Source organism: Schistocerca gregaria, chromosome 1 (genome assembly GCF_023897955.1).
Source record: "Schistocerca gregaria isolate iqSchGreg1 chromosome 1, iqSchGreg1.2, whole genome shotgun sequence".
Classification (NCBI taxonomy): domain Eukaryota; kingdom Metazoa; phylum Arthropoda; class Insecta; order Orthoptera; family Acrididae; genus Schistocerca; species Schistocerca gregaria.
This window is the reverse complement of record NC_064920.1, coordinates 523,737,924-523,749,115: the sequence shown is the minus strand read 5'-3', so window position 1 is coordinate 523,749,115 and position 11,192 is coordinate 523,737,924. Positions and strand designations below refer to the sequence as shown.

At 41.4% G+C, this 11,192-nt stretch overlaps 1 protein-coding gene across 1 annotated transcript in view; it reads right to left on the bottom strand.

Moving 5' to 3' along the window:
• Nucleotides 1-2,746: 2,746 nt before the first annotated feature.
• Nucleotides 2,747-11,192, bottom strand: part of LOC126278793 (uncharacterized) — a 38,612-nt gene continuing 30,166 nt past the window's right edge. The window contains exons 6-7 of the mRNA XM_049979100.1: nucleotides 3,523-3,678; nucleotides 2,747-2,818 (exon numbers count right to left, since the gene is read on the bottom strand). Coding sequence (XP_049835057.1) covers nucleotides 2,759-2,818; nucleotides 3,523-3,678 — 216 coding nt within the window. The 3' untranslated portion in view covers nucleotides 2,747-2,758. The remainder of the gene's footprint in view (nucleotides 2,819-3,522; nucleotides 3,679-11,192) is intronic.

Below are 11,192 nucleotides of genomic sequence, written 5' to 3'. Positions count from 1 at the left end.
ACCTACCTACCAATATTCTTCAAAACTCCGACCGACTCTGCTGTTGGTTTGCTCTGTAGTGGCCCATTACCTGTCTGCATGTCAAGAGTCAGCACTGACTTTCTGTTGGAAGGACAACACTACTTCTTCAAGACTGCTTAGAAATCCATTACTTCCAAGTGCAATTCCTTTTATTGCTCAGACTTTGAGAAAAACACTGCAATTTTACTGCAATGAACGATCAGGACTGTCTTTATGGACTGTGAGAAAATTTTAGCTTTTGACAAACATTGTATCAATAAGTGTGTGCATTTGATATCTTTGTTATTGTAATTATGAAAAATTTTATGAAATCATTATTGGCCAGTGCCCAAAACAATTTGTAAAATTTTTTGTGGGGTGCATGGGGGCTATGTAAGTAGGCTGTTTAGGTTTTTTTATTGGTAACGCCGCCGCCACGTAGCGCTCTGTATGAAAATCACTGGCTGTGCCGTGTGCAGTCTGTGGCTGGTTTGCATTGTTGTCTGCCATTGTAGTGTTGGGCAGCGGCAGCTGCATGCTAACAGCGCGTAGCGTTGCGCAGTTGGAGGTGAGCCGCCAGCAGTGGTTGACGTGGGGAGAGAGATGGCGGAGTTTTGAAATTTGTAAGACTGGATGTCATGAACTGCTATATATATTTTTACTATTAAGGTAAATAAATAGTTTGTTCTGTGTTAAAATCTTTCATTTGCTAACTATGCCTATCAGTAGTTAGTGCCTTCATTAGTTTGAATCTTTTATTTTGCTGGTAGTAGTGGCGCTCGCTGTATTGCAGTAGCTTGAGTAACGAAGATATTTGTGAGGTAAGTGATTTGTGAAACGTATACGTTAATCTTAGTCAGGGCCATTCTTTTGTAGGGATTGTTGAAAGTCAGATTGCGTTGCGCTAAAGATATTGTGTGTCAGTTTAAGCACAGTCCTGTATAATTTTTCTAAGGGGACGTTTCATAAGAAACAGCATCAAGTCAGCGGAGGAATCACTCATCAGTTCCAAAGTGCTACCAGAAGTCCGGCTGACGCAGTGACTGAGCGTAGGGGGGTTAAAGAGAACGTGGTATTGTGGTTCAGCAGCTCCTCACAAGCCCCGCATCTCTGTAGTCAATGCTAAGCGACGCTTGAGAGCGACGCCGCCGGAGAGTGGATGGCTGGAAACGAGTGAACGACTGATGTAGAGGGATGAAAGACGCTGTTTCCTGTGGCACTACTGTAGAAGAGTCTTGGACTGGCGAACGCCTCGGGAACATTACCTGCTACCATATGTAGTGCCAAAAGTGAAGTACGGAGGGTAAGGGGTGCTCTTCTAACTAGCGTGTAGTCCCCTTACTTCACTCAAGAAAACGTTAAATTAAGAAGGATATGAACACATTTTACAAAATTGTGTACTGCGCACACTAGCGAGATTGTACCAGCAACACAACGTAACCTGTCACAAAGCAGCAACTGCCAGGCAATGATTTGTGGATAAGAATATTCCTGGACTGGACTTTTTATGTCCAGAATCCCGACTTAAACCCAATGGAACAGCTTTGGAATGAGTTAGAATGTCGAATTCAATCAAGACCCCAGCGTCCAACATCACTGCCTTCTTTAGTTTCGGCTTCTTTTAAGGAATGGACTGCCATAAACCTGCAGATAAGCAGACATCACCTTCTTCCACGAGTGACACCATGTCGTAGCTTCAGCGATTTAAGCTGAATTAATAAATAAGAAAACACAGTCTGAATCGCAGGGTCTTTTATTGACGGCTGCCAGTTTCAGTGGTCATTCGTACCATTGTTGACAAACTGCACATTGTGACTCCAGACCTGACGCTGATCCACAGGGCAGATCGAAACGGTAATCGCCAATAAAAGGCATTCTGATCGAGACAGGTGTGGACATCGACACATCGACACATCCACTAATAGATGTCAGAATACTTTCGATCACATTGTGTATAGCGTTCTTTTCTGCAGCATTGCGCGTGGCACACTCACGACCCAGAACATAGTGTACCGTAGAGCCGGACTGGCACTGATGTGCTCCGTTTCCTGGAGCTTTTTCCTTTCTAAGCTGCAGGAAAAACGTGTTTGATTGTTCACATTCACACCGAACTGCTGTACAATCATGGTTCCGTTAAATGTCAACGCTGTTTGTACCACCAATACTGTATTAGACTATATAGCGCACGTGAAAATAGTTTTTTTCATATTAAAGACGATCAAGTTTTCTACAGTACAAGAAAAAATTAAAACATCTGAGTTCTTCAAATCTTAAGTCAAGATGTTTAGACGTCATTCTGTGGAACTTAATGATCAAAACGGGCAGATGCATTGCATAGTTAGTGCAGTTTTTCACTTCGTCGGCTTTTATTGATATATAAGTGTTTATTTATAAATCATAGAAGCACATATACCGTAATGTTAACAATTTTCCAATGTTACCAGCACGAAAAATCTTTATTTTGAACAACTTATATACATATACATATACATTTTTCGTTCCAAAGACCCCATACTGAAGAGACAATCATTTTTTGCGGAACATATGAAAAATGCAGATGCCTATTTACTACTTGAATAGTTATACTTCGCTTTCATGTTTAGTCATCTTAAGTGGTCCTCCAGCAGACCCCGTAATAAGACGGTTGAGTGGTGTACTTGCAACAAAGGCTTAACAGTCAACATATAAATTTCGTCAACTTTATTAAAATGTGCATTATATTCAGAGTGTCATTCACGTCTGTCATTTAGATGCTGTTTCATTTGCTTCTTTGTAGATAGTAGAGCATATTCAGTAAGCCGTACGCTCCATTTAAAACCTGTGAAGAAAGAAGAAAAAATATTTTAGCAATCATTTCATCATACATGCAACAAGAGCTTGAAAGTAATAGACGTTTTCATCATTACAAAGAACTCTAGGACAGAAAAGGTACGTCAGCCGTTCACATCCATGAAACTATGGTAATTTTAAGATACTGCATGTAAGAAGTAGATGGCGACTGATAAGTGCACTTGAAATGCCTGAAGCGTTTTTGGGACGTTAGTCTGTGTAAATCGTTCCAATTTTCGTAAATTTTCTGGAATAAACCAAATCATCAAAAAATCATCTGCATGTTCTCGATCCTCTTTTGTGAGAGGTCATTCACAGGATGTTCCTAAATTCCTTTTACAAACTTACGGATCGCGTAGAGACTGGCCATTCGATATTTAATTGACTAGGAAACCATGCTGATACACGATTCGCTTTCGTATTATAGAACGAAGCACGTAAAACAATTTGTTCTGTGATACAGGGCTTGTTAAGTGGGTACTATCTTTACAGCCGATTACTTATTTAAAGTGGAGTCAATGTTCAGTGCTAATCAAATATCACATCACAGCGTTTCTTCTTCCACGCATGGTCCATATCGCATTCCACAGAAAGAAAGATTACCATCAAACAAAAGAGTAATTTGTATATGATCACCTGTAACGGGCAACTTTATTAGTATCTTTGATAATACTTTACATCGGTGTCACTCACCTGGAGCAACATCTGTTTCGACAGCTTGCACGTCTTGCCCACCGTGATCACGATCGGACGCACAGACGTCGTCATGAAGATGACGAGGCTGCGTGTGAAACGAGCGTCAGTGTTGACCCAGCCGCAGCTGAAGGCAGAGTTCGTCAGCTTCTCGCTCTGAAACGTGTTCATTACGTCTGTTACTCACATCAACGACCGTACAAAAACTATTACACAGTGATACGATGTACACAAACGCAGTTCGGTTAATCACTGCCATGCACAATAGTAACACAGGAATGGCAAAATAAAGGTGGTCTGGGAAAAATTCTCGATATTTTGTGACAATTCAATCTAAGCAGAAAACAGGCTAATATAAACTGCGACAGATGGATCTCAGTGTGCGAGCTCGATCCCTCATCTTATTGAGAGACGAAGTAGTCTGCGCTTCTGATATCCAAAGGAGAACGATCTGCAGGAAGTGGACAGAATGTAGGAAGAGTATTTAAGACCCTGCTGCTGGTAAGTCTGCACGAAATCAGAGATAAACATGCCAGGAGAGTTTTCTCATTACCTATTCGACAGTGTGTAGAGGTTTTAACAGTCCAGTGAACGATAGCAAATACGGTAATTATTTAAATAAACTAGCCCTCAAGAACTCCTAAGCAACGAGACACCCAGGGTGTGGCCATGCGCTGGTGAAAATTACTGACAATATCAAGACAACCAACCAAGAGGACTTCCCGTAATGAACAATAAGCACTTTAACATTAAAGAAATGGAGGGAAGTGGATTATGGAGAGATGACATACGTATTTGAGAGGGAGTGAAAACAGTGTGAGTAGTACGTGGCTTGCGACAGAACGAGAGACAACGCTTCTACAGCAGCGACCGGACGAGAGCTTGAGGAGCGATCAGCTGTGAGACTGACGAAACGATACGACGTTGTACCGTTTCATCTGAATCAAATAAGCGTGACTGGATGAAACGTGAGCTAGTTTGTCATTCGGATAGATGTGGTAATATCGAACTGAATAGCAGACGCTAATGGAAATAGCCTACTGAGCTTTCGATAACAGGCACGACAGGGGCATAGTGTTGTTTACATGTTTCCAGAGGTGAGGCATCGTTCGTAGCCATGGTATATTGTTGATTAACTCTACTTTACCAAGGGGACACGAGATCCAATTAACTAAAACTGAATATCATTTATTTTGTAGTTCTATTTCTATTCATGTTTTCTAAGCTAAGAAATACTTCGAAGTTGATAGTTTTGAAAGTATAGTGAGGCTGCGACCGTAATACAGTGTCTATAATGTGTGCAGAGAGACAAATAATAGTCCGATAAATTGCATTTCTATGAAAACGGGCCAGAGTGAGGCAAGAATCGAGGAGAAATTGGAGTTGAGGAAGACGAGGTACGTTATAGGAGCAGCATGTGCAGACGCGAGACACAACGAGAGTAGTGCATGCACAAACGTGTGACAATAAGAAGTTGTTTGTGTCGGGGTTGTATTATGGCTCCAAAATGGCTCTGAGCACTATGGGACTTAACATCTTAGGTCATCAGTCCCTAGAACTTAGAACTACTTAAACCTAACTAACCTAAGGCCGTCACACACATCCGTGCCCGAGGCAGGATTCGAACCTGCGACCGTAGCAGTCCCGCGGTTCCTGACTGCAGCGCCTAGAACCGCACGGCCACCGCGGCCGGCTATTATGACTATACCGTACAAAGCAGAGCATGTCTTATTGCACAAAGTAGAAGTGAGCTTTACATAGCGTTTCTGAATTTTGAATTTTGAGGTGTCCAGATACCAATTATTTGTTTTATCTATACATGATATCACAAAATTTACTTTCATTTCTTATCATTTCCATCGGCAAAACAAAAAATGTCATTTCACTGATTTGGCTACTAAAGGTCAATTCAGTTTCATGCTAATGGTCGGCTAACAGAGTATTACTGACGTGAACAGCTGAAATCTTTAGATATTTGTAGTGAGATTATAAGTTAGGAACCCTGCCTGTTGTTTTCTTAACTCATTTACGTCATTACCGAGATTTTAATGGACTAAACCTCTGTAGATACACCCTACACAAACAAGTGAGAATTAATTAAGAAATACGTAGTATAATATATAAGAAATAGAGAAGATTTTTAATGCCGGAAGTACGAAAAATTCGATGTAAGTAAGTATTTACATAAATTCTGACAGTACTTCGTTTTTCCAAACACGATTTCATTTGCCTCTTCTTGATGTGAGATACTTTATTTCTATCTACAAATGCTGGGAACCCTAGTCACGGTTCATACACAACCGAAAAGGCTAAAAAATTATATTTGTGAAATCACTCGTAGACGGAGATTGGATGGAAACATTCATATAACTGACGTAACTGTTTTTATCATTCGGTTGTCTCACATAAAATTTAATCACTGAAGGCAGGAAAGTGAGAGAAAACAGTCATATAGCTGTCATAGTTGCAGAGACTAATTTCATTCATTGTTTCATCCAGCTGATAAAACTGCTTCACTACTGACCAGTTCTTCGTTAAAAGTAGCCAGTTGTCTCATCACTAATAACAGTGGTACACAAAGTACCCCCCCCCCACCCCCACCCCACTACACACGATACGGTTGAGCCGTGTTGCAGATCGCGTTGGTGCCAGTGGTAAGTTGGCATCGTGTAATAGGAATAGCGGGGATAGTGGCGTCTCGTTTTCTTCTTGTATTTACTGGCGCCACTACATTTGATAGTATTGTCTATCCGTAAGTAGCAGCAGCAGCGATCATCGGTATCTAGTATGGTGGTACTATCTTTGGAGGGACATCAAGTGTTTTCTGGGTCGCAGTGTGTTGGGGAGTTCAGTTGGGGCGGAGGTCCGGCAGCGCCATGACATGCCGGGACCGCTGGTGGCACACAGGCAAGGCCACATCGACGGGCTGTAGTTGCGAGGACCAAAACCTCGTTGTCCACGAAACCCAGGACGTTTGAGTTGAGTGAACATAAACCTAGTAGTGAAACCTCCACTATTTTGAGATCACGCCGTTTGTTCGCACTTTTCTGCTCGCAGGGTCGTTGACATGAAGAGCAACAAGTGGAGTGTTTGGAGTTGGCGAAATTAATTAGCCATCCTCCACTTTTTATTATTAATCATTGAATTCCTTGTGTTATTATTGGTGAATTTCAACCAGCAGTATTTTGCTGCCTAGTGGCCACTAACGCCCCAGTTACCTGCCCTGGAGGTTAGCGTATTTTCGAGGCCGTGTACCTTTCCTCACCTTGCCGCTGCTGTCCGGTAAGGCGTGTAGTTCAACCGTCTCCTTGATTTGTTTCAGAATACTTTGGTATTAGTGATTCCTTCTGCTTCTGGATGTTCTAAACACCATATTCTCAAGATGCAGTGCTGTCCGCAGGTTCCGCCTTGCCTGGGTTATTCCATCGTTGTATTGGTTATCAGACGTTAGGTAGATTTTGCCAGAATGATAGTCTGGCTCAAAATGGATCTGAGCACTATGGGACTTAACATCTGTGGTCATCAGTCCCCTAGAACATAGAACTACTTAAACCTAACTAACCTAAGGACATCACACACATCCATGCCCGAGGCTGGATTCGAACCTGCGACCGTAGCAGTCCCGCGGTTCCGGACTGAGAGCCTGAACCGCAATGATAGTGTGCGTTTAAACTGTCACTAGTTTGTGATGCCATCTAGTTAAGTGAATACAACTCATGGCTGCCTGTCTCATCGTAAGCTAAGTTGAGCGACTTTTCCAAGGTCGATCCTTGGAGCACTGTCTGAGGCCCACTTCCCTCTTGATTTGGTCAGAGTGTGATGATCTTTTTAAAAATATTGTTTTTATTATGAATTATTGCTGTTGAGGCCTTCAGCAGACAAAGAGTTTGAATTTTGTTAATAAGGCCTTCAGTCGTGAGTGTAACTTCTTAACAAATTTTAATTAGACAAAATATGTTACCACTGAAATGTTGATGGTTGTTCTTTAAATGTCTTTCGAAGATTGATATCCAGGCCTTCAGCCGTCCAGCTGTTTCTTGAGTTATTACTATTGGGGCCTTCAACCGATAAGTAATTTGAATTTCTTGTCAATAAGGCCTTTAGCGTTGAACGCAGATGGTCTTCAGAATTTTTAATTAGATGTTGTCTCTTAATCGTAAAATTTTGATGATTGGCTTTCTTAAAAATATTTTACTATCTTTTGGAGATGTTTAACTGGTTCTTAAGAATTTTCTGTCAGGGCCTTCAGCCGTCAAATTGTTTCTTGAGTTATTACTATTGGGACCTTCAGTCGACAAGGAATTTGAATTTCTGGTCAATAAGGCATTCAGCCGTGATTGCAACATACTTAACAATTATTTTACTATACATTGTGTCTTAACAGTAAAATTTGATAATTGTTGCTTATTGTCAACTGATTTTCAATAGTTTCCAAATAACGTGTACGTATTTTTTTTTTAAAAAAAAGAAAAAGAACTGAGCAACCAACTGTAACTACGGCTCCATCCACACCGAATCATGTCTTTCCCTAAGTACCAGGTCTCAACGGTGGCTTGCAGACAGTAGATGTATATGCTGATATAAACGAGGCCGTAATACTCTCTAGATCAGCAAGGAAGTTTGTATGGGTGTCGCTTTTCTCTTTCAGATTTGATAACTTCCCTCTGTTGCATTTTCTAATTAACTAAACGTGACCAAATATTTTTCTTCCACATCTCCTCATGCAGATATTTCTTTTTAATGCTTTCTTCCATAACTGTAGTGTTACTTCTTTCATGTCCCAAGTAGTTACCTTCACACCATTTCCATTGAGCATTTTTCTCTAGCATACAACATTTCGTTGGTTGCGTATAGCCGTTCAAGAAACACTGTATCAATTTCTGTTTTTACAGGGTCATTTCTTACTGGGTTTTTCTCCTTCCTGACGCTTTACTGGCAAAAACACTTATCTTTTTGCCTGCTTGAAAGTATCTGTTTTCTTATATAATGACGCTACCTACAAAGCAGAACCGTTTTACTTGCTTAATTCAGAAGGTATCTAAAACTTTGTACTCACTGGGGTCATTAGTATTTTTTGAAATTATCATAAATTTATTCTGCTTAGATTCAGGTTTAGTTCTGGTTTTTGAGGACTTGGAAGGTTATCTTGAACGTTCTAGCTATATCGGTAGGGCAGTTTGTTAGAATTACGACGTCGCCTCCGAAATTTACGCACAGTACGTTTTAGCCAGCCTCGTTTATGTCTTTCTCTTCGTCTTCACTACATTTCCTTCCTGAGATAGGGTGAATAATTAAAGTGAACGTGGGCACTCTTCTCTTACACCTTTATTAATTTCCACGAATTTCCACTATTTTCTTATTACTACAGTAAAGCTGAAAAAATGAATGTTTAATGTGTCCTAAATCTGATACGGATACTGAAACGACTTTTGTCACACACCAGCCGAATGCGGCAAAACCCTGTGCTGCATCCGATAGCACCGACTATCGGTTCTCATATAAACATTTGTAAATGTAAATAGAATGACATCGTATTTTGCCGGCTGAAGTGGCCGTGCGGTTCTAGGCGCTGCAGTCTGGAACCGCTAGACCGCTACGGTCGCAGGTTCGAATCCTGCCTCGGGCATGGATGTGTGTGATGTCCTTAGGTTAGTTAGGTTTAGCTAGTTTTAAGTTATAGGGGCTAATGGCCTCAGCAGTTGAGTCCCATAGTGCTCAGAGCCATTTGAACCATTTTTTTGAACATCGTATTTTCTGCTATCATCTTACAACAGAAAAAGATAAGGAAGAGAAAGACTCAAAATGATGGATTTCAGTTCCTCAATGCTTTCTCTGGCTACTGCACATGTTCCATGAAACCTAGTCAGAAGATATTTTTTGTATTGTTCCTGCATCCACGGATAAATCTCTGTTACTGACAACTACAGATTCTCATACAAGCGTATGAATTTTAATACAGAATTAAGTTTCCTTAATCTAATTACAGATATACGAGGGGAAATGAAATAGTAAAGGAATTTCTGAGAAAAGGACTATTTACACCAGTAATCGAAAACTGAAACATACATTATTTTTCCACATAACCTCTTTGCCTTTCAACGCACTTTGTCCAACACTTCAGAAGTTTTTTAATTCCGCCGGAAAGGAAAGTTTTGTAAATCACAATGAAATCGAGACAATCAGCTACTTACAGGCGTTGATAAATATCATCGGGAACAGATGAAAATGTTTACTCCGATCGGGAGTCGAACCCGGGATCTTCTGCCTACATTGTATACGCTCTGTCCGAAAGAGCCGTCGAGGACACAAGAAGTAGCGAGACTGCACGGAACTATAGCTGGCACGCTCCCCGTGAGACTCACGTTTCCAACTTACTCTCCACACACTTCATTTGTAGTGCCCCTGCCCACTATACTCATTACTCGCGGCAGTCAGTCTACCGATTCCCGTAAGAGTTTGAGCAATGTGAGTGAGAGTATCCGCAGTGAAGAAGTTCATTGGCCGGTAAGCGTTACCTGTATGAAGGTGGCATCTGTTTTTTCGGACATGTCGGAAAGAACATATACCATTGGTGATCTTGCAGCTCTTCAAGACTGAAATTGCTCTGAAATCCAGACCATTGGCTGCATATAGTCGTTGATAAATTTCAACGGGGCCAGTTGAAAATGTGTGCGGATGCACTCACATTGTTGAAACTCTTACGGGAATCGGTAGATTGACTGCCACGAGTAATGAGTATGGTGCGCAGGTGCACTAAAAATGTAGTGTGCTGACAATAAGTTGGAAATGTGGGTAAGAGATACATCCCTGCAGTCGCTGTGTCCTCTGTGTCCTCGCTGGCTCAGTCGAATAGAGCGTCTGCCATGTAAGCAGGAAATCACGGGTCCGAGCCCCGGTAGAGGCACACATTTTCAACTGACCCCGAAGATATTTATCAACGCCTGGAAGCAGATAATTGTCTGGATTTGATTGTAATTTCATTCTTCAAGAGCTGCAAGATCACCAATGGTATATGTTCTTTCCGACATGTATTCATGAAGAAAGTTTTTTGTTGAACATGCAACCAATTTTATATCGCATCAATGACTCCTGCATCGGTTGCAAATCATATTCCCCTGAGCGCTTCCTTCAACGGCCCGAACATATGGAAATCGCTAGGAGCCACGTCTGCACTGTGTGAAGGGAGTTCCAGGGACTCGAATCCCAACTCCTTTATTGTTTCGGCCGTCCGACTGGCATACTGTGGCCATGCATTATCTCGCGGCATATGACACCTTTTCGCAGTTTTCCGCGACCTGTGGACTTGATTGTAGGTCTGAATTTAGTTCGCAACGAATAACAATAGTTCTCACTGTTCACAGTTTCGCCTTCTGTGGTGAAATGAACGGTTACTACACCCTCCATATCCCAGTATAGCGTTAGCGTAATATTAAGATCTGATGATTGACGTTTAAATTTCTTAACTTCTGTTGATGATAGGTGTTTCCAAACCGTTCTTGAATCCTTACTTCCAGGTTCATGAATACGCACCCACGCTTCGTCTCCTTCACGATGACAACGAGCCATATATTTACGATAGTTGTCCATCCTTTGCGCCCTAAGCTACGCTAACCATAATACGGTATCCACCTTGCACACACATTCCGAAAATTTTTGCCTGTGGCTTAATA